General features: G+C 39.7%; 1 protein-coding gene across 1 annotated transcript in view; it reads left to right on the plus strand.

Moving 5' to 3' along the window:
- Positions 1-24,907, plus strand: part of LOC126475459 (nudC domain-containing protein 1) — a 124,010-nt gene that overhangs the window by 66,196 nt on the left and 32,907 nt on the right. The window contains exons 7-8 of the mRNA XM_050103339.1: positions 780-924; positions 1,036-1,155. Coding sequence (XP_049959296.1) covers positions 780-924; positions 1,036-1,155 — 265 coding nt within the window. The remainder of the gene's footprint in view (positions 1-779; positions 925-1,035; positions 1,156-24,907) is intronic.

The raw sequence follows: 24,907 nt of genomic DNA on the forward strand, positions 1-24,907 counted from the left end.
TGTCTCTCTTAAGTTTCTCAATAGTTTCTTGTTGCTGTGTTCCACGGTCTTGATAAATTGAAGAAATGTCATCAGGTAACAACTCAAGCTCCAGTGTAATGTATATTTTATTGTGTGAGCCATTTTGATCAGATTTTTGCTAAGAACAAGAGTTATCTATGTAAAAAAAAAAAAAAAAAAAAAAAGGCACAGTGTCAAAAATGTTATATTTGCAAATAATGTCTAGTCATGCAGAAGCAGATTTTTAACATTGTTTTTTATAAATATTATGTTTTGACATTGTGGCTTTTTTATGCATGTATGTACCTCTCACTGTTAACAAAAATCTATCCTGGGTGATGGCCTTTGACCACAACTGGCTCCACAATAAAGCATTTATTAAACAGTAGCTCTAGCCTCTCTGTGATGTCATTTCTATAATTCCTCAGTAGTGTTTTGTGGAACAAACACATTCTGCTGTCCAGGGATTCTCATTTGAGGTCATACAGCATTCCTGTGATGCTCATGGTTTCTTTCAACCTGTTGGTAAAAAAATTAGTAGCACTCCCCTGAATTGCTTCATGGAGGGATCCCAAAAACTCAAGCAGTACTCAAGAATAGTTGCACAAGTGTTCTGTATGTGGTCCTTCATAGATGATCTAAATCTTCTACTGTTTATAAATTTTGAGCTAAATGACTGGGACATACTGTATATTGTGAGTACCTTTTTGTTATCTTTTTTTGAGCCCCTAACTTGTGTTCTTCGCAGTTTAATTACTTTGAACTGTTCTCTACTCCAGGTTGGAAATTACACTTAATAAAGAAGAGACAGGACTGATGTGGAGTTGCTTGTTGAAAGGGTGTGATGAGGGTGAACAAATAATGGACCCAGCTCTTGTTGCAGAAATACATGAACGTCTTGCACATCTATGCTCCGAGACTGAGGTTAGTTGTTGGGAATGTTTATAGGAGAAGACACGCTATTTTAAAGATTGAGTTTTGTAGTAATCTTGCACAGGTATTTATATTTTAATTACATGCATTACTCCTTTACAGTCCTCTGGAGGCTGTGTTACTACTTTCAACTCCGAACAACTGGAAGAATGTGATGAGGTCAGCAGTAGTGCATCATTTTTGCACAGGCTGTGTCCACAAACCCACTCAACCACACACAAGGTACAGGAGACTTTCCAGCATATTATTGCCAGTGCCAGTGATGGTACTTCCAGGTTGTACGTGTGTGTTGCAATTTTTCTTTTTTTCTCTGTGTGTGATCCACATGCAGAACTAGAAAATGCAAGTCATACTTGACAATAGGGGTACATTAAAAGCATTCACATGAAAAATGAACACACAATATTTGTAGGGAATACAGGGGAACAAAGAAAAAATTAGACACAAATGTTTCTGCATATTGTGGACTGGAAAAATATGCATCTACAGGAACTTTTTGCTATCTATATAGGCCTGTTGGAGGAGATGTTGTATTCATTAATAATTTCGTGTTGTGTGTCATTTATGTACATTGTGGTAGACAAATTTCCTTTGCACATCTATAATTCCTGTTTTCCATTTCAGTTCTGTTAGCAGTTGGAAATATTAACTTCTGTTTCACAATACATAACACATTCACTTTTGAAATTTGTGAGCAATCAGCAATCCAGCAAGACTAACAGTATATAGTTTGAGGTGACTTACCGAACGAAAGCGCTGGCAGGTCGATAGACACACAAACAAACACAAACATACACACAAAATTCAAGCTTTCGCAACAAACTGTTGCCTCATCAGGAAAGAGGGAAGGAGAGGGGAAGACGAAAGGAAGTGGGTTTTAAGGGAGAGGGTAAGGAGTCATTCCAATCCCGGGAGCGGAAAGACTTACCTTAGGGGGAAAAAAGGACAGGTAGACACTCGCACACACGCACCTAATATAGTTTGATCCGTATTAGAGAGAGAGAGAGAGAGAGAGAGAGAGAGAGAGAGAGAGAGAAAAAGAAAAGGTTCCATTACTGTTGGGGGGGCTTAAATTTAGACATCTTAAAGCGTTATTTCAAGCTGCTCCTCCCCCCCCCCCCCCCCCCCCCTCCCTCCCCGGACGTACCAGGACTGCGAAACACCATCCTAGAAGGAAAATGATTTGTATTAGCCTTGAGTGAATCTAAATACAGTATGGAAAGGAGTGAAATACATAGCTGTATAACTCTTTTATAACCTACTAAAAAAGGTAAACTGTTATCAAGACAAAGGTCGGTTTGAATGCCACAGTGCTTTATTGGGCTTGGTTTATCGAAGGTGATAGGCCCTTGGCTGCCTCGATCTTTGAATCTACTTTCACAGCTATTATAAAGAACATTACAAATCATAGATAGATGTGACAGAAGGGATAAGTGACAGAAAAATCTTTTTGAGTGACTGGGGGTACTTACGGAGGTAAAATGTCTAGTAAACAACAACAACAGTGGCTTTATTTGCAGTTAAAAGCTGTTTGTTGTTTACAACTCGTACACTATATAAGAATTACACAATTAAAATAGTCAGCTACACACAGGTAAAGCGACATCATTTAATTATAGGCAGATATTTTGTGTGTGTGTGTGTGTGTGTGTGTGTGTGTGTGTAGCAGTTATGCAGATGATCTTTCACATCATGATGTGTGTCATGAATGTAATCTTGTGGTACACATTACATCTTCGATAATTTCGCATTGGTTAATCAAATCCGTCAGTTACAGCCCAACAGCATCTGATCTCTTAACTATTGCAGTCCCTTCTTTCAGACCACTATAGACAGGATTGTGAAATCATCATCAGTACTGAAGACAAGGAACTAAATTCTGATACTTAAGAATTCTTTGCACCATTCTCATAGTTGAAAGATTTTTGTGGTCATATCTTCGTCAGTCAACAATGTTGAACAGCTCATAACTTCAGGAGAGTGAAATTTGCTTATGTTAGTGATTTGCAAGATGTGGTGTGTGAAGAAAGCAAACACCGTTTTACTGAACTGGTGTGTCTCAAACTGAGTTGTGCATCACAGCTTGACACTTATTTTTGAAATGAGGTTTGTGTTTTCAAGGAATGTTGAAATACCTGAGTCTAGGATGTCTCTGTGTTCTTCAGTGAAAACCTATAGGTATAAAGCTACAGTATTGTGCATCGGATTTCTCGCTTTTCTCACCATTTAGTGATCTGTACTACTCTTACTCACTCATAATTATTTACTATAACAGAGACTTTCGCTAAATGTGGGTAAGAAAGATGCTAAATGCTCCATGTAAAACCCAATGAGAATTGTATGAGAGCCTGATGCTGCTTTGTATCCACAAGGTTCAGTTAACTTTCATCTCTGAGTGCTTTATCTACATTTCCCCACAGAGGAGGCATCAGTTGGCAGAAAGGCACATTGAAAAAAGGCTGCTTGATATTATCAGCTATCAGACTTAACTCCTCCATCAGATGCAGACAAAACACATGGCCACTGTCATCTTTGGGCACTAAGGCCTGACTGTGACTCAAGTGTTCACTATCTTGGCTGGTGTGGGTAGTGGGGATCAGTAGTGGCGTGAGGTGGGGAGGGTTAGGAATAGCAGGGTAAAGATGGTGAAAGATACTGTATTGCTGCCTATGGGAGAGAGCATGGTCATGGCAGGAATAAGATGGTGGGCTACTAGGTGTAGCATTGGGAAGCTGTGGTGTAGAACCAAAAGGGGCGAGGAGCAAAGCAGAGAAGAGGAAAGGACTACTGTTACTAAAATATGAACAATGGTCTGAGAGGAGGAGTGGAATAGGGCTGAACAAGGATACTGCATAATGTTAGGTAGACAGCAGGATATCACTGTGGGAAGGGGGTGGGAGGAAGGTTAGAGGGTATTTCTCATTTCAGGGCGCATTGAGGAGTAGTTGAAATCATGTCAGAGAATATGATTAAATTGCTCCAGTCCTCGGTGGTAGTAAGCTACTCCTTTGTGGCCATTCGGTGGGTCTATAGGGACAGTAACTGACTGGGGAGACAAGGCATGGGAGATATGTTTTTGGGAAAGGCGGGGAGGGTAATTTCTTTCTGTGATGGCTTCAGTATACCCTTGGTATATTTGGAGAGGGATTGCTTGTCTCCATAGATGCAATGGCCATGGTTGGCTAGGCTTTATGGAGGGAACATCTTTGTATGAAATGGGTGGCAGCTGTCAAAGTGGGGTACTTTTGGTGGCTGGTAGGTTTGATGTGGATGGATGTACTGATATGGCTATCTGTGAAGTAGAGGTAGACTTCAAGGAAGGTAGCTTGTCTGGCTGAGGAGGACCAGATGAAGCATATGGGAGAGAAGATGTTGAGTTTCTGGAGTAATTTGGATTGGTGTCCTCACTAGAGCTCTGCAGTGTGCCAGAGAGAGCGAGAACAGACTATGTGAATGTTGGCAGAAGTTGAGGAAGATGACCGATGCTTCCTTGCCTAATAACATTAGCAGGTAAACTCTTGATCTGTGGTCACAAATGTCCAAAGCAACACAGATCGCATGCTCACACTCAGTTGCATGTAGACCATGAATCTGCAGTGTGCGCATGTGCAATGCTCTTTGCTTACCACCAGAGTTGGGCAGCATTTGTTCAAATGATGAATATAGATTAAAAATTATTATTTGTTGCCCATGAATAACAAATGAAAATATTTATTTGAAACAATATTTACTTACATGAATAAAAACATTTATTTTTCATCTGTGAATAAAAAACATTACGAATAATAGATAAATTTGAAACACAATGACATTTATTGCTCCAGTTCTTTGTCATTTATTAAACAGATGTGCTTTTTGTTGCTTTTAAATTATTTTTCAATGCTTTCAAATTGCAATTGTCTTCAGCAAAAATTGAGAAATCATCAATTCCACTTTAGTTTTTTGCAAATAATCACTGCAATTTCATGTTAGCTTCAACTCCTAAATCATATTCAAAATAAAATTTTCTTTTTATGATATAACATTATTTGAAATTTGCGATCTGATTTCTTTGACAGTTGTCTGCAGCTCATGGTCTCACGTTCGCATTCTCACTTCCTGAGCATGGTGTCGTGGGTTCGATTCCCGGTGGGGTCAGGGATTTTCACCTGCCTCAAGATAACTGGGTGTTTGTGTTGTCCTCATCATTTCACCATCATTCATAAAAATGGCGAGATGGGACTGAGCAAAGGTTGGGAATTTGTACGGGTGCTGATAACTGCGCAGTTGAACACCCCAGAAACCAGTCATCATCATCATCATCATAATCTTCAACAGCTTTTTTGGCTTCTTTATGTCAGTAGGTTGTTGCAAGCCTGCCTTGAACAGCAGTGCAGGTAACCTGTTAATTGTTAAATTGTGGGCAAGACATTGCTGCAATAATTGCAGTTGGCGTAGAAAGGCAAAAAAAAGTCTTCCAATCATCAGTTTTCACTTCCTCGATAGAAAAGCTGATGGTGTGTTGCAATATTATGAAATCTTATGTACCCAAACCCAGCATCTCTTGTGTAATTTTTAATATCCAATTCTGTGTAACTGCTTGGACACATGTTGTGTTGAAAAACTAGTCCATATTCTAACAGAAAACTTACTTGGAGTTAATCCTAAAATGTTTTTGAATGACTTTGGACATTCAGCGGCATTCCATAAACATTTTAGAAGACTTTAGATTGAAAGGCTGTTGACATTAGTCATAGAAACCACTGATTTCTTGCTGGGTTTGCTATTTTGTAGCTCTACAAACATGAACAAATTGTGTACTTATATCAAGAAGACACTCATATTTGATAGTGTTAGCAATCTGAGGAAGGGGCTGCAGGTTGAGTCTTTGTTGGCTGCATTTTCAACCTTAGCTACTTTACATAGAGTAAGTGTGCATGATAGGAGGAGGAAGGTGGAAGTACTGGCTGGTGCAGAGATAGTTGAATTGGGCTGTCTCAGTATTTTAAAAGCTAAGACCATCCGTCTATAAGTATTTTTGCATTGCATTTGTTTTGCTGTAAGGCAAGTGAAGCTTAGCTCAACCTGAAGGTTGGTTTCAACACTGCAGTGCCTTACTGCATGGTGGTGTGCCCTTGACTACCTTCCACCTCTGAACTGACTTAAACTGCCAGTTAGAGAAGGACCTACATTTCAACATGTATTCGAAAACACGGTGGATTTTGCCTTGGCATTTTTGTCATTGTTAGAGGTGAAAGAAACATTAAGTCATGTACCCCAGGCAAATTAGTAAGAAAATGAGCAGATGGGGGGAAAATGTTTAAAGTTTTGAAACTTCAAGAAAATACCACTATGGGTTGTAGTAATAAGAAATAGAAAAGTTCCCCTTCATAGGGGGGATGCGTCCCCCTTTTATCCCCTCCAAAAGCCCGTTTGTACAATATTTTAAATTTATATGCAAAAAGGCTCATTTTTAGAACAGAACTCTTATTAGTAAATATATTCCCTGCAAAATTGTGCTTGAAAAAGATCCTGCGCATCTTTTCATTTATACGAACGGTATTTGAGGTATAAGAATTGGAATAGAATTCTGTTAACGTAATAGTTTGCAGTTTTTGTTACTTAGCAAATCATTTAAATGAAAAATTTAATTAAGTGTATGGAAATATTTTGTAGCTTATATTTTACACTTGATGATATTTCTTTTGTGATCAGTATTGTTGAAATCAGGTCTACATGCCAACAATGAAAATTCCCATTCCATTCACTCAGCGGTCCCCTACTACTATTGTTGCTGCTGTTTCTCTCTACCCAGTGTCCAGTTCAGTTGAGTTAATGTTGTGAACTGTCAGAGTGGTACCAGAGAGTTCTGTTTTTTGTGACAGCATTTATCAGTTTGCAGTGTTATCTAGGCTGGTTCTTAGTCTCACTTATTTTGTCTGGACTGAGAAAAGAATAATGCTGGGCCCTACTACCTGTTTTATTTGTGGTAAATCTGTTGTGGAAGGAGAGACGTGAGTAGTGACGAAGGGCTTAGAAACTGTGAAATGTGTAGGCAAGAAATGGAAGGATGGGGCTCATAATCTTCTACTGAATGCTGGATTGATTTAAATGTGTAAGGTATGTTGACATGAATATATTAAGGAATGTAATATAAGGAAACAAATTAATCAGAATGTAGCACAAGTAGATGATAAAAAGTTCGAGATCCTCTACCTCTTATCCATTCAATTTCAAAAAAGACTGTTTTGTATGTCCTGAAAAATGTAACATAGCAGCAGAAACAAAAAATCGCTCCACAAATGCCGTGGAGTGTTTGAAGTTTGCTCTTTAACTGTGAAACATATGCTGCTTGAGAAAGCAGAGAAACACAATGATGATTTCAGTAGAAAGGTTACTGAATGAATGCATTAACAGTGTTTTATGTTTAGTAGCTACAGAAGCCCGTTACCATCAAGACTGCTATGCTAAACCAGTGTTGAAACCCCCCCCCCCCCCTCCCGCTTCCTGTTCAAAATAGAGGCCATCCTCAAGACACCAAATTTGATGTCGCTTTTTAAGAATTATGCAAATTTATATGTAGTTCAGAGGAATTTCAGTTTTCACTGCTCAATTTGTTGCAGAAAATTAATGAATGAATGTCTCCCAGAAGGAGAAACAATGACTATAAAAACTCTGAAAAACAAATTAACTGAACACTTTAGTGATGGGGTCTTGTTTGCCACAATGCCAAAAAAATCCCCCAATTGTGTGTTTTTGTGGCAGTGGCCGCAAACTTTTGAATTGGTGGTACAATGAATGAGCTGTTAATGAAAAAGACAAGAGAAAGAGAATAGTAGAAGCAGCAGCAGCTACCATCTTTGAAGATATAAGAATGACTCATTACAATATTGCCGATTATCCAGATATCAATGAAGTGACAGAGAATGCTGATGTTATGGTTCCTGATACTTTAGACGGATTTCTAAAGGGTGTAGTTTTGTTCAAAAAGGAAGGCAGTGAACAGTCCCCCTTAAAAAAAAAAAAAGGTACAGCAATTGAGTCAGCTACCAGGCCTCATTCATTTATCTCCCCACTGCCATTTGGTCTTGCAGTGTACTTGTTTCGTAAAGTGGGATCTAAAAACCTCATTGAATATGTCTTGGATATGGGTTTCTGCTCTTCAAATAGCACTGTGGCTTTATTTGAGGCTTATGCCTTTCAGTTCTGGAAACCAAATATTTTAAATTATTCATTCTCACAGTTCATTTTTGATAATGCTGACTTCAATATTGCAACAATGACGGGCAGAGGTGCATTCCATGCTATGGGTGTGTGACTCCTGGGAGAGCGATAGAACATTAGGAAGCAATGAAACACTCTATCATGCCGAGCTCTACTGAAAAAAAAAAATTAATGTGCTAACATTCCGAAGGCAGAATAGAGTTGAAATTGAAGGAATTTTTCTGCAAAATGTCTGCTCAGAACAATCATTCACTAAAGCAACAGTTCCTACCAATCACAATTTTAGTTGGATGATGGGAAAGTTTTTACAGCTTTTTATTCTTGTGTGGCACAACTGGAAAACCTTTCACGCAATCAAATAATGTATTAGTGCTTCCATTCGTTGTCAACCCACCCACAGATTGTAGTGCTATTTTAACTGCTTTAACTTATGCCATCACAGAGAGTAAGAAGACCACACAGTGAACATGTATCGTGACTTTTGATCAACCAGTCTGCATGGAAGCTATAGATGTAATTGCAGTGGAGGCTAATGGAGGGAATGAGCTTATTCACTAATGTGGTTATTCGATTAGGAGGCTTTCACATGATAATGTCTTTTCTAGGAGCGATAGGATTCTAAATGGGAGATAGTGGGCTCTCTACTTTTGGAGACTGTTTATGCTGCAGCTTCTGTTCCCCATATACTTTCTGGTTGTGCACACAGAAGGGTAATTCAGGCTCACTCTGCAGTTGTGTGTGCTCCTTCCATCATAATACTGGTTGAAATGGCCGTCATGGAGGAGGAGAAGCAACATATTAAAGACTGTATTTCTGAATTGAGTGGAAACAGTGCACCTTTCAGCAATTTGGAAAAAGATCAAGTGATTGAAAAGCTGAAAAATGAATTGTCAACATAGTGGATGATATTAAGCAAAGAGGCACAACTTCCCAGTTATGGATACGACACATTCAGCTTGTCATCTTGGCGTTGCATTTCATCCAGGCAGAACGAATGGGGAATTGGGAGCTCCATATAGAACGTGAGAGAGCTATGCTCCCAATAATCCATACAACTGGACACTTTCCTTTTGCTAAGGCATGTCGTTTGTACCTCCATGACGTGGAGAAACTGAAAGAAACTATGAAACCCAAGGAGTTCAATAAATTTACCAAGGACAGCTTCTTCACAGTTTGACGCTCTGGTAAATATTGGTGTGGAGTATGAACCGACATGACGATAGAACAAATGCTTATTAAGAACCTGAAGAGTTTTGAAAGTGTTTCACACAGAAGAGGGTTCACCGATAGTGTGTTGAACTGGTGGATTTGTGGTATACCAAAAGCCCACCACAATTGTAAAGCTGTGGAACAGTTCTGCAATTTACATTCAGTTTCATGTGATCAGCGCGTTGAACTGAGAATCGAGAGGATAGAAACTGGCGAGAAAATTCATAGAACATTTCAGCTATGGTTGCAACAATACACTTCATTTGTTAATAATGAGCAATAGTATTCAGTAGGATCTGGATTAGTAACTTCTCAAGAAGTAACTGCTACAAAGCTGTGTCTGTTGGTGAAGAAGCTCTTCGTACAGTAGTTACTGTCTCACCAAAATTTGATTACCTGAAGCTTAAGCCATCCAGCATGGCTAGGACAATGTGCATTTCAACTGTTAGGCTTGAAAAAAATATAACTGAAGTAGATACAATGAAATTTTTTCAGAGGATACTGTGCACATTTCATTTACATTATGATTTAAAGGATTGCTTCACATCCAAATTATGCAGTGTATTAATGTCTGTTTGACAGCAGTGGATTGATGAGGAAAACAAAAAAAAGTCGCACTGTACAAGCTTTTTAATCAAGTACCTGAAAGGAATATTGACAATAATGAATCACAGTTCATGTTATAGATGGTTTCTTATCCACCATGTCGTGTAGCTCGAGAATGGAACTTCTGGTGACATTTATAAAACCTTAATAGCCTATATTCAGAGACATTATAAAGATGACGATGCAGTTGTACTTGACGAATATTCAGAAAGTTCTCTGAACATAAAAACTATGGAATGCCAAAGGCAAATGATGAAGCAGACTTCATGAGAAATTTTCTTTAATGACAAGATGTTATGTGTTAAATCACAGTCTGCCTTTCGTAGTAACCTCAGCAATAAGGAAATTTTTATTACATAGATTGTGCAAAATCTAGACAGTTTTGGTATTGAAACCAGGATTGCGGATGATGATGCAGATGTTGAAATTGTTGCAAAAGCAATAAATGTCTCAAAATGTTTCCAGCAAATCATTATAGTGGGTTAGGATGTAGATCTTCCTGTGCTACTTATAGCTCTTGCTCCAGATGACACAGACATAATCCTGATGAAGGAAGGTAAAGGTAGCATCAGAATAAGGTGTTACAGTTCTAAAGATATATGTAACACCTCACTCATTCATGAATGCAAGAATTCAGTAATGCTCCTTCATGCAGTAAGTGGTTGCGACAGCACTTGCCTTGTTTGGGAAAGGAAAGCTACAAGCTTCAAGCTTCCCAACTATTCAACTGGTATCCCCAAATTCATAATATTCCACAGATATTCAACAATCCTGCTTCCTCTGCTGATACCATTGCAAAAGCAGGAGAGAGATTTATACTCTCTCTACACAAAAGCAGTAGAGTGTCCTGATGATGACAGCTTAAATGCCATTCGATTTAAATGTTATTAATGTACTTGTGGGTAAGGAAAACAGTGCTGTCATACTCTCTTGTTTGCCACCCACTGATGCAGGATGCCTGCAGTCTTACCAAGTTTACCTACAAGTCCAGCTATGGCTGGGGAACAATTTGGATCCCAGAAACTGGGGCTGGAGGGAATCAAACTCATCCCTCTCCCCAAATGACATGAAACGACCACCTGCTCCAGAGAAAATACTGCTACTGATTTCATGTGGCTGCACTCAAGGCTGCAGAAGAAAGTGCAGATGTGTAAAGGCTGACCTACATTGCACAACAATGTGCAAAAACTATTGTAGTCAAGGCTGCACTAATGTGCCTTGAAATGATTTGACAGAAGATTTGGATGATGGTTTTATGTTAAAGAAAAAAGAGTATTTACAAGAATTTATTTGTTTGATAGATATTGTGTTTCATTGTCTACATGCTGTACATATGATTGTAAATAGATCACAACAAAAGTAATTGTTGTTTAGTTTTACAGTAATTCTTTTCATGAAAAATGATTTTCATTCCAATAATTTAAAGTTGCATAAATCCAAAGTAAAAGCCTATAAAGCAAAATTGTTCCGTATAAATAAAAGTCTGTTTTAAACGAAATTTCTCTTTTTTTACCTTCAATTTTAGCACTCATGAATTAATTACCTTTGGTTAAACATGCATTTGACCTTTTCTGAGTAGAACTTCACCAGAAATATTTTCTGTCATATAGATAACTTCATTAAGTGAACCAGTTTTCGAAAATTTTTAAAAAAGGAAAATTGCATTAAGGGGTGAGGGAGGGGGAAGCTCCCTTGATATGGGAGGGAACTTTTCTGTTTTTTACTTCTACATACCCTAAGAGTGTTTTTCCAAAGTTTCAAAACTTTATAAATTTTTCACCGTTTTTCCTAATTTGCCTGGACTAATGGAGAATATCATAGAAGCAATGGGGGATTGTATCCCAAACCTGTAGTTTTGTAGTCTGGAACTTTACCTTCTGAGCCACCAAGGCACATTTCTGTACAAACCATTAGTAAGTTACTAGTCAAATGGAAACTGCACTGAGCCAAGGGAACAAACACTACTTCTAAAACTGTGTAGAAGGAGTAAACAAAGAAAGTATGGTGGAATTTTATGTCATTCATTATTTAAGATACAAATAATTTATTTACGAATAAATTTGTTGGATTTATTCACGTATTTGAATAATTATCCCGATAGAAGTATATGCATATAATGCTCATCTCTGCTTACCACTATGTCTTGTGTGTCTTTCCTCTTTCTGATTATTGCTGTTAATATTATCTACATTAACAAGTCCTGTTAGTTCATTTGCTCAATTCAATCCAGAGAGCCTACAGTGTAGCTGGATTGAAATTTTGGTTAATTATAAACAAAGTTGGCAATCAGTCAGTTGTTACACTCATCAGCATAAAAGTTTTCCATTTTTTTTCCTGTCCAAAATATGTTTGTCAGTGCATTTTAGCTGTAGATTAAATGTGAGCATTATTTCGGCAGCTTTTGTTTGCACAAATTTATTGTTCCACAGTTAAATCAGTGACCTTCATTTACATGCATTATTCAGTTATCACTTTGCATTTCATTATACATAATCATACTCGGTCACTGTAGTAATACTTGATAATCTCAGGTTTTCAGCATTCACTGTCTCTATAGAAAACAAGGAAAATTGACAGTTAAAAAGAAATTCTAATTCTGAATGTATCTCAATGCTTGCTGGGGCCATTAGCATTCATACTTTGTGATGAAACTGTATAGAGTCCATTTCCTTTGGACCAGTCAGGGCTGTGCGCCTGTTATCCTGCACCCAGTGAGTGAGTGAGTGAGTGAGTGAGTGAATGCCTTGTGGTACTGCGTGAGGAAACTCCCAGATGTGTCCTTTCGCAACAACTGTGAAGTGTGTGATGGGCAGTGAGCACTACTGACACAGTTTTGCCATCCATGTGCAGTGTTAAATTCCTCTCCCTCAGTTGAGATATCATAAGTGAATCTGAACAAAATGGGGATTTTGTATCCTGGGTGGCTAGGAAGGATTCCTCTGGATATCTCATAAAAGACTGGCGTAGAAGGTGCTCCTTGCAGTACCACAGATGTGTCTCTAGGAGCTGCTTTCAAAGGAGAAGTAATTGTGGGTGGGGCTATAGTTATTCATGGTGACCAGGAGAGAAGTTGTAGGTTTGGTATGATATTACAGTGCCTGTGTTGTTCTGAATTACAGTGCAAAGTTCCTTTTGACATTCATGCATGTCCAAAGGAACAGGCACTGTGATGGCTAAAGCCATTTTGAAATACATTAAATGTATTCACAATTGCAAATATGGACAACCATCAGCTGTAGAATGGAAAAACGACAATGAAAATTTGTGCAGGACTGGGACTTAACCCTGATTTCCCACTTACTGTGAGTGGTCACCTTACCATATGGTTGTCTGTGAATGACTCATGGCCAGACCGAAACTACCATACGTCGTCAAGCAAGCATCTACAATCTGTACTTGTACATCCATTATATAGATTCCCATATGGGTGAGAAATTTTACTTGAAAGTTGCTGGCCCAGTGTTGGCAGATAAATATGATATGGCCTATACAGGAATATACATAATGAATATAAGAGTACAGGTTGTAGACGCATGATTGATGACGTATGGAAGTTTGTCTTGGTCTGGCACAAATTTTCATTGTCATTCCATTCTACAGGGAGTAGCACTGACAGTGATGGAACAGGATACCAAGTGTGAAGGAGCAAGAACTGTGGAGAGTTGGCAGTAGAAATGCTTGGTGTCTTTCGTGTAGGAGGATAGATTATGGGTAAAAAGTTGAAAGTGGTGGCCCACAAGGACAGAGATTCTCTCTCTGTGGACACAATAACCAGCCACAAAATGCAGCATCTTGGGTGATTGTGTTTATGTACTTAAGAAGCATGTAGGTGGTAAGAGTGTGATGAATGGAGGATGAGGTGGTTATATACTTCAGAGAGAATTTGGGACAGGACTGGATATTCTGATGGATTTCTGGAATGGGATCACTGTGGTAGGGCCTGTCCAACAGCCAGCAGAGCCCATGTGCCATGTAATCCCTGCAGTTCATAACCACAATGGTGGAACCTTTGCTGGCAGCTTGTATTATAATGATGGAGTAAGTTTGTACTTGGTGAACTGTAGGTGTTTTTTTATGATACTGAGACAAGGTTTGAGGTAGCATGTCCAACATGACTTTATTTGGGAGTGGACAAAAGATATGGCCCTTGGAAGGTAACAATACTTCTGTGGGACTGATGCTTTTGGAAGGCAGGTTCATGATTGCGTTGTAGGGCTATTTCAAGCTCTGTGGTGTACAGAGTGGTGGGAGTGAGTTTCTGACGGTGTGGTAGATGTAGTATGTCTGCAGAGCATGTTGAGGCAACGATGAGGAGATGTGGGGAACGTTCGTGGAGACTAGTAGTAGTCGTAATAGTAGTAGTAGTAGTAGTAGTAGTAGAGCACTGCATCTGTTTGGTGGAACCCCAAGTAGCATTAGCTGTCCATCACTCACTTTGCACCTGTTGCACTAGCAGTTTCCTCAATTGTTTATTTTACAGTTTCACTCAGTATCATGTGGCGCCGTCTCACTGAGTACAGGGCAACAAGTGTGCGGGCCTGCCACACAGCTAAGAAAATGTGGATTCTGTACTATATACAGCTTCCTCACAACACAGCGGTACTAATGGGCTCAGCAAGCATTGAAATGGATTTAGAATTAGAATTTCTTTCTAGCGGTCAATTTTCCATGTTGTCTACAGAAAAAGTGATTTCTGTGTACCTGGGATCCACCCAGTGTTGCCACAGTGATTGAGTATGATTGTTGTTGTTGTCGTCTTCAGTCCTGAGACTGGTTTGATGCAGCTATCCATGCTACTCTATCTTGTGCAAGCTTCTTCATCTCCCAGTACCTACTGCAACCTTCATCCTTCTGAATCTGCTTAGTGTATTCATCTCTTGGTCTTCCTCTACGATTTTTACCCCCCAAGCTGCCCTCCAATGCTAAATTTGTGATCCCTTTGATGCCTCAGAACATGTCCTACCAACCGGTCCCTTCTTGTCAAGTTGTGCCACAAACTCCTCTTCTCCCCAATTCTATTCAGTACCTCCTCATTAGTTATTTGATCTACCCATCTAATCTTCGGGATTCTTCTGTAGCACCACATTTCGAAAGCTTCTATTCTCTTCTTGTCCAAACTATTTATCGTCCATGTTTCACTTCATACATGGCTACACTCCATACAAATACTTTCAGAAACGCCTTCCTGACACTTAAATCTATACGTAATGTTAACAAATTTCTCTTCTTCAGAAACGCTTTCCTTGCCATTGCCAGTCTACATTTTATATCCTCTCTACTTCGACCATCGTAAGTTATTTTGCTCCCCAAATAGCAAAACTCCTTTACTACTTTAAGTGTCTCATTTCCTAATCTAATTCCCTCAGCAGCACCTGACTTAATACGACTACATTCCATTATCCTCGTTTTGCTTTTGTTGGTGTTCATCTTATATCCTCCTTTCAAGACACTGTCCATTCCGTTCAACTGCTCTTCCAAGTCCTTTGCTGTCTCTGACAGAATTACAATGTCATCGGTGAGCCTCAACGTTTTTATTTCTTCTCCTTCGACTTTAATACCTACTCCGAATTTTTCTTTTGTTTCCTTTACTGCTTGCTCAATATACAGATTGAATAACATCGGGGATAGGCTACAACCCTGTCTCACTCCCTTCCCAACCGCTGCTTCCCTTTCATGCCCCTCGACTCTTATAACTGCCATCTGGTTTCTGTACAAATTGTAAATAGCCTTTCGCTCCCTGTATTTTACCCCTGCCAACTTTAGAATTTGAAAGAGAGCATTCCAGTCAACATTGTCGAAAGCTTGCTCTAAGTCTACAAGTGCTAGAAACATAGCTTTGCCTTTCCTTAATCTATTTTCTAAGATAAGTCGTATGGTCAGTATTGCCTCACGTGTTCCAACATTTCTGCGGAATCCAAACTGATCTTCGCCGAGGTCGGCTTCTACCAGTTTTTCCATTTGTCTGTAAAGAATTCGTGTTAGTATTTTGCAGCTGTGACTTGTTAAACTGATAGTTCGGTAATTTTCACATCTGTCAACACCTGCTTTCTTTGGGATTGGAATTATTATATTCTTCTTGAAGTCTGAGGGTATTTCGCCTGTCTCATACATCTTGCTCACCAGATGGTAGAGTTTTGTCAAGACTGGCTCTCCCATGGCTGTCAGTAGTTCCAATGGAATGTTGTCTACTCCCGGGGACTTGCTTCGACTCAGGTCTTTTAGTGCTCTGTCAAACTCTTCACACATTATCGTATCTCCCATTTCATCTTCATCTACATCCTCTTCCATTTCCATAATACTGTAAACTAGTAATAGAATATTGTATGTAATAGAATATTGTATGTAATAGAATATTGTATGTAATAGAATATTGTATGTTATTGAAGGTAATTGATTTAGCTGTGGAACTCTAAATTTGTATGGGTGAATCCTAATGAAATAATGCTCACATTCAGTCTGCAGTCAAAATCGCACTGATATCAAGAAATATTCTGGATAAAACAAATGAAAAATATTTGTGTTGATGAGCATGTCAACTGGTTACAGTTATCTACTTTGTTTACGAGACAGAATTCTATAACTTGTGTTTGTTCTCTTGGCTCAGTGTGGTTTCTATTTGATAAATAACTGAGTAATGTTTTGTTCAGGAATGTGCTTTGGTAGCTCAGTGGGTTTAAGTTACAGCCTACAAAACTAAAGAGTGGGGTTCCATCACTGTTGTTCCTATGACTTTGTTACTTATTGCTGCTTTCACTTCTAACAATGACAGAAATACCAAGTCAAGATGCGACTTGTTTCGGAGTACATATTGAAATGTAGGTCTGGCTCTGACTGACTGTACAAGTCTGTTCAGAGGTGGAAAGAAGTCAGGGCATACAGCCATGTCTAGTAAAGCACTGCAGTGTTCAACTCAACTTTTGGGTTGAGCATAGCTTTGCTTGCCTTACAGCAAAACAAATGCAACATAAAAATACTTATAGATGGATGGTCTTAGCATTTATAACACTGACGTGGCCCAATTAAACTGTTTCTGCAGCTGCCCATACATCCCCTTGCCCCCCTGATAACATACAAGATGAGAATGCAGCCGACAAAAGCTTAATCTGCAGCACCTTCATTGATTGCTAAGACTCTTGATTATGGGTGTCTCCTTGATATAATTACACAAGCCGATCATGTTTGTAAGGCTGCAAAACACTGAAACAAACAAGAACACTCTGGTTTTAGGATTAATTATGAGTAAGCAGTGATGCTGAGGGAATTAAGAGTAGGAAATGAGATACTTAAAGTAGTAGTTGAGTTTTGCTATTTGGGCAGCAAAATAACTGATGATTGACAAAGTAGAGTGGTGATGGCAAGGAAAGTGTTTCTGAAGAAGAGCATAGATTTAAGTGTCACGAAGTCTTTCCTGGAAGTATTTGTATGGAGTGTAGCCATGTATGGAAGTGAAACGTGGACTATAAACAGTTTAGACAAGAAGAGAATAGACACTTTTGAAATGGGGTGCTACAGAAAAATGCAGAAGATTGTATGGGTAGATCATGTAACTAATGAGGATGTACTGAATAGAATTGGGGAGAAGAGGTATTTGTGGCACAACTTGATTAGAAGGAGGTTTCGGTTAGTAGGACATGTTCTCAGGCATCAAGGGATCACAACTTTAGTGTTGGAGGGAAGCATGGAGGATAAAAATCGTAGAGAGAGACCAAGAGTCAGAAGGGTGTAGGCTGCAGTAGGTACTCTGAGATGAAGAGGCTTGCACAAGATGGAGTAGCATGGAAAGCTGCGCCAGACCAGTCTTTGGACTGTAGATGACAACAACTACAACAACAACCACCACCAGCTTTCCATTAGAAGATGGGATAGCTTTTTGCAGATGGGATAGCTTTTTGCAATGTGACATGTGTCTATTAGTGTTACCTAGAGGTTTGATATTGAAAAAATCCAAAAGAGATAATGGCTTTGTATATATACGAGTTCCTAATATTGCTGCATGTTGTCAACTTTTTTATCAAGAGTGTCAAGTGATGATTGGAAGACTTTCTTTGCCTTTCTACACCAACTGCAATTGTTGCAGTAATGTCGTATCCTTGATGTAAAAGCAAATAGGTCACCTGCATTGCTGTTCATGACCAAGGGACGCTTACAACAAACTATAAACATATAATAGCCAAAGAAATATTGAAGAAATTGGGTCACAAGTTTACAATCATGTTACGTTGTAAAAAGAAAATTTTAATTTGGGCGTGATGATGGAAGTGAGGCTAATGTGGAATCACAATGAATTATTTGCAAAAAACTGAAGCAGGATTGATAATTTCTCAATTTTAGCTGAAGACGATTGTGATTTGAAAGTCTTGTATCATATCTTGAAAGGAATACTGTTTCAGGAGATATAATGCACCAATATCGTCTTTACATGTATAGTGTGTATGTTCTTTAGTGCGTCACAATGGAAAATATTTGGAAACTGAATGAACTTTCTAACAAGATAATTTAAAAGCAATAAAAATGACTTTTGTTTATTAATTGACAAAGAATTGGAGCAAGAAATGTCATTGGATTTCAGATTTATCTGTTATTCATAATGTTTTTTATTCACAGATGATGAATGAGTATTTTTATTTTTTGTTCACGGATAACAAATTTTTAATCTGTATTTGGCATAGTCATTTGAATAAATTTGCCCAACTCTGGCGGTAAGCAAAGTACATCGCATGCGCACACACTTCAGATTCGTAGCTTATGTGCACGTGTGTGCAGGGCATGACATCTGTATGGCCACAGCGAAGTGCTCAGCCGCTTGCATTATTAGGCGAGGAAGCACCCGTAATCTATGGCAACTTCCGCCAACTTTCGCAAAGTGTGTTCTCACTCTCTCTTGTACACTGTAGATGCATGCAGACCACGTGTATAGGCCATGTGCTTGCAGAGCTCTAGTAGTAGTAGTAGTAGTAGTAGTAGAAGCAGCAGCAGCAGCAGCCCAAGGCAGGAGTATGAGTTGAATGGATAGGAAAGTTTCTTGAGTGTCATTGTGATTCTTTTCTAGTTATCAGAAGGCAACGGTTTCAATCTGGGAGATAGGTTGGAAAATTTGGGATTGCAGAGCAGGGGGTGTTTTCTGCTGGAACAGTGCTGGTGCAAGGAAGTTTGGGCCTGATTTGTATGGTTTTGCAGGACCACTGTTGGTGAGGGCTGTAGACTGATGGAATTTGAACAAATATAGGCCATTTTGGAAGGGTGGGTTTGCAGCCAGAGATGGGTAATTTAATAGACGGGCAGCACTACAGCATCTTCCTGCAACCCTGTCTTGCTGTCCCCTTCCCTGTCCACCTTCTGTGTCTCCTGTCCACACTACCCATACCAGGTGCAGTCAGGCCTTACTGCCCAGGGACAAAAGTGGACATATATAAGTTGTGTGTGTGTGTGTGTGTGTGTGTGTGTGTGTGTGTGTGTGTGAAGGGGGGGGGGGGGGGCCACATGCGCGTGTTTTCTCTGTTCGATGATGGACTTAGTCCAATAGCTGATAATATCAAGCAGTCTTCTTTCAGTGTGCCTTCTGTCACTCAATACCTTCTCTATGTTACGAGTAGCAATGTATCCTATGTTGTATTTATGTATTCCCTCCTGGATTTTCCATTGTTTGATTTTATCTATAGTTTCTATTTAGTGGGGTTTTAAAGATAGTCAAGTAATTTTCCACTTCCATACATTTTTAAAAACAGAATTTAAAATATTAGGCTTCCTTTGGTTGTTTTCAGTTTTGGTACCAGACTCAAATCCCTGAATGGAACTTCTAGATCCCTTCTTTGTTTTTACACTGGGGATTCTGTGAAATATCATTTGCCTTGATATCATAAGCTATGTTTATCTGAACATGCAGACACTTGAGGGTAACAGTTAGTAAACTTATAAAAGTCAGTGTGGCTAGTTATTCACATTCAGATAAGCTTGCATTTTGATTCATTTTCAGAATTTAGTGTAACTAAAATTCTATTTAACAATGTGGGAAAAGACAGAGTGCTGCTTATCATAAAGAAGATATGTCAAGTTGCAGACAGGCAAAATTAAGACACTTTATGTAAAAGGTTTCGGCCACGGCCTTCATCATTTAAAGACAGACATACACCTTTCACACACACAAGCAAGCATACTTCACGCACACACGACCACAAACTCCAGCATCTTGGGCTGGAATCTGTCTTTTTCCCACATCATTGATATTGTTACCTGGTGTTTCCATTGTTTAAAATGGAATTTAGTTGCACATAGTCAGTAGAAAATATAGGAAGTGTAACACAGAATCATAACATCTTGTACAGTGACAGAAACTGCTGTTTCTTCCCAAAAATGTTAATGAAGTTCACAGTATTTATCCATGCTATTGTGATATTTAAATAACAGAAAGCTTATTTTAGGATTTATTTTTTACAAGCATTCAAGCACAGTGCCTTGTAATTCACTGCTTTCCGGTTACATTTCTGTTTAGCCACTGAATGGCAAACGCAGAAATTTCAGTGTGGGAGGGTCTCGTAATAAAATGCTAATTACCTCATGACTGAAGGTGTTATTTGTTGCTACTGTAATAAAAAATAAATAAATAAATAATGTGTGTGCTATGTTTTGAAACTGTGTGTAGGTCTTTCCTGCTTTAATGCATCAAAATTGTTTGTTTTTCAAATGTTGAGCTCCCTGTGTTTCAGTAGAAATAATAATGTCTCCTAGACATAAACTTGATTTGTACGTAATGGTGCTTAACTAAGTATAATGTAATTGGGGGTGATATGCTCAAACCTTCCATCTAGCCTGTGAACTGACTCACCCACTAGTTATAAGGAATCCCACAGTTTAAAGTGGATTCCCAATTTTATTTATGTATGTATGTACAGGGTGTTTCAAAAATGACCGGTATATTTGAAACGGCAATAAATACTAAACGAGCAGCGATAGAAATACACCGTTTGTTGCAATATGCTTGGAACAACAGTACATTTTCAGGCAGACAAACTTTCGAAATTACAGTAGTTACAATTTTCAACAACAGATGGCGCTGCGGTCTGGGAAACTCTGTAGTACGATATTTTCCACATATCCACCATGCGTAGCAATAATATGGCGTAGTCTCTGAATGAAATTACCCGAAACCTTTAACAACGTGTCTGGCGGAATGGCTTCACATGCAGATGAGATGTACTGCTTCAGCTGTTCAATTGTTTCTGGATTCTGGCGGTACACCTGGTCTTTCAAGTGTCCCCACAGAAAGAAGTCACAGGGGTTCATGTCTGGCGAATAGGGAGGCCAATCCACGCCGCCTCCTGTATGTTTTGGATAGCCCAAAGCAATCACACGATCATCGAAATATTCATTCAGGAAATTAAAGACGTCGGCCGTGCGATGTGGCCGGGCACCATCTTGCATAAACCACGAGGTGCTCGCAGTGTCGTCTAAGGCAGTTTGTACCGCCACAAATTCACGAAGAATGTCCAGATAGCGTGATGCAGTAATCGTTTCGGATCTGAAAAATGGGCCAATGATTCCTTTGGAAGAAATGGCAGCCCAGACCAGTACTTTTTGAGGATGCAGGGACGATGGGACTGCAACATGGGGCTTTTCGGTTCCCCATATGCGCCAGTTCTGTTTATTGACGAAGCCGTCCAGGTAAAAATAAGCTTCGTCAGTAAACCAAATGCTGCCCACATGCATATCGCCGTCATCAATCCTCTGCACTATATCGTTAGCGAATGTCTCTCGTGCAGCAATGGTAGCGGCGCTGAGGGGTTGCTGCGTTTGAATTTCGTATGGATAGAGGTGTAAACTCTGGCGCGTGAGACGATACGTGGACGTTGGCGTCATTTGGACCGCAGCTGCAACACGGCGAACGGAAACCCGAGGCCGCTGTTGGATCACCTGCTGCACTAGCTGCGCGTTGCCCTCTGTGGTTGCCGTACGCGGTTGCCCTACCTTTCCAGCACGTTCATCCGTCACATTCCCAGTCCGTTGAAATTTTTCAAACAGATCCTTTATTGTATCGCTTTTCGGTCCTTTGGTTACATTAAACCTCCGTTGAAAACTTCGTCTTGTTGCAACAACACTGTGTTCTAGGCGGTGGAATTCCAACACCAGAAAAATCCTCTGTTCTAAGGAATAAACCATGTTGTCTACAGCACACTTGCACGTTGTGAACAGCACACGCTTACAGCAGAAAGACGACGTACAGAATGGCGCACCCACAGACTGCGTTGTCTTCTACATCTTTCACATCACTTGCAGCGCCATCTGTTGTTGAAAATTGTAACTACTGTAATTTCGAAAGTTTGTCTGCCCGAAAATGTACTGTTGTCCCAAGCATATTGCAACAAACGGTGTATTTCTATCGCTGCTCGTTTAGTTTTTATTGCCGTTTCAAATATACCGGTCATTTTTGAAACACCCTGTATGTATGTTGCGCGCGCGCCCACACACAACACCACACACACACACACACACACACACACACACACACACACACACACACACACACACACAAAACCTGTTTGGCTATGTTGCCCCAGATGACTACTTGCAAGGTAATGCCCGTAATAAAGAGAAAGAACACAATATTATTTAATTAAAAAATTAGTAGCAAACATCAGAGCACATCACATCACTGAAATATCAAGGAGAAATTTGAAATACAACAAATATACAAAATCAATATTAGGGAAGATGGATGGAAAACAGAGTTTTTGGAATGGTTTTTGGAAAGTGCACTGGACCTGTAAAGAAAATGTTGTACAAGACACAAGTGTAGTGAATTCTAGAGTATTGTTCAAGCACTTGAAGTCCTTCTTAAGTATGTATGATAACAAACATGAATAAATTCAGAGGCACGCTGCTAGGACTGTAAAAGATCTGTATAGTCCATAAGAAAGTGTAACAGAGATGCTTGTAGAACTCAAATGTTCTTGTGAAACCTCTTGGGTAATTTTGGAGAACCTGTGTTTGAAGAAGCCTAAGTGACCTTTCTTTTGCCACCAAGATGCACACATGTAAAAAAGTTTTGCATCACCTCGGTTCTGGAACCTGTACAGAAAATTGAAATAGAGATCAACGTAAACATCATTTTCCCCTTTTTATTGCTCATGAAAACCACACATTGCATGTTGTACCGCCATACAGCGAGACCTTCAGAGGTGGTGGTGTTCCAGATTGCTGTACATGCCAGTACCTCTAATACCCAGTAGCCTGTCCTCTTGCATTGATGCATGCCTGTATTCATTGTGGCATACTATCCACAAGTTCATCAAGGCACTGTTGGTCCAGATTGTCCCACTCCTCAACAGTGATTCGGCATAGATTCCTCAGAGTGGTTGGTGTGTCACATCGTCCATAAACAGCTCTTTTAATCTATCCCAGGCATGTTCGATAGGGTTCATAATCTGGGGAACATCCTGGCCATTCTAGTCGAGTGATGTCGTTATCCTGAAGAAAGTCATTCACAAGATGTGGATGATGGGGTCATGAATTGGCGTCCACGAAGAAGAATGCCTCACCAGTATGCTGCCGATATGCTTGTACTATCGCTTGGAGGATGGCATTCACCTATCATACAGCCATTACAGCGCATTCCATGGCAACCAGTGGTGTACGTCGACCCACATGATGTCACCCCAAAACAGCAGGGAACCTCCACCTTGCTGCACTTGCTGGACAGTGTGTCTTAAGACGTTCATCCTGAACGGGTTGCCTACAAAAACATCTCTGACGATAGTCTGGTTGAAGGCACATGTGACACTCATCAGTGAAGAGAACATGGTGCCAGTCCTGAGTGGTCCATTCGGCATGTTGTTGGGCCCATCTGTACTGTGCTGCATGGTGTTGTGGTTGCAAAGATGGACCTCGCCATGGACATCAGGAGTGAAGTTGGATGTCATGCAGCCTATTGTGTACAGTTTGAGTCTTAACTTGACATCCTGTGGCTGCACGAAAAGCATTATTCAACATCGTGGCATTGCTGTCAGGGTTCCTTCGAGCCATAATCCGTAGGTAGCGGTCATCCACTGCAGTAGTAGCCCTTGGGCGGCCTGAGCGAGGCATGTCATTGACAGTTCCTGTCTCTCTGTATCATCTCTATGTCTGAACAACATCGCTATGGTTCACTCTGAGATGCCTGGATGCTTCCCTTGTTGAGAGCCCTTCCTGGTACAAAGTAACAGTGCAGACGCGATCTAACTGCGGTATTGACAGTCCAGGTACGGTTGAACTACAGACAACATGAGCAGTGTACCTTCTTCTTGGTGGGATGACTGGAACTGATCGGCTGTTGGACCCCCTCCGTCTAATAGGTGCTGCTTGTACATGGTTGTTTACATCTTTGGGAGGGTTTTGTGACACCTCTGAACAGCCGAAGGGACTATGTCTGTGATACAATATCCACAGTCAACATCTGTCTTCAGGAGTTCTGGGAACCAGAGTGATGCAAAACTTTTTTTGAAGTGTGTATATCTTGAGTTCTAATCTTGAGAGTAAGATAGAAAGATTATGTTGTCGACAGAAGCATACAGTCACTTTCCCATAGCTCAGGACATGAATGGAACAGGAAATCACTATTCATACAAAGTACTTTCTGTCTTGTGGAATAGATTTGTACATGAACACATTGCTACATGAACACATTGCTGCCATACTAAATTCATTCTATTGGTATTAATTAGGATTTTGCATAAATAATGTTTATAATTTATTTCACATGGCATTAACAGCATATCATTGTAAAGAAACAATACCATGTTACTGACTCAGCATCAATTTTCTGCATGAATGCATAAGCACACAAAACCACAAACCCATTGTAACTGCTCAATACATACCTTCACATGTTTTGTTATCTCGATGGTAACAGTATGTGCACTGAACCAAGTATGACAAATGACTAACATCAGGAAAATGAGAAAAAATCATTTATATGGTACTGTTT

Source organism: Schistocerca serialis, chromosome 4 (genome assembly GCF_023864345.2).
Source record: "Schistocerca serialis cubense isolate TAMUIC-IGC-003099 chromosome 4, iqSchSeri2.2, whole genome shotgun sequence".
In the NCBI taxonomy this organism is placed as follows: domain Eukaryota; kingdom Metazoa; phylum Arthropoda; class Insecta; order Orthoptera; family Acrididae; genus Schistocerca; species Schistocerca serialis.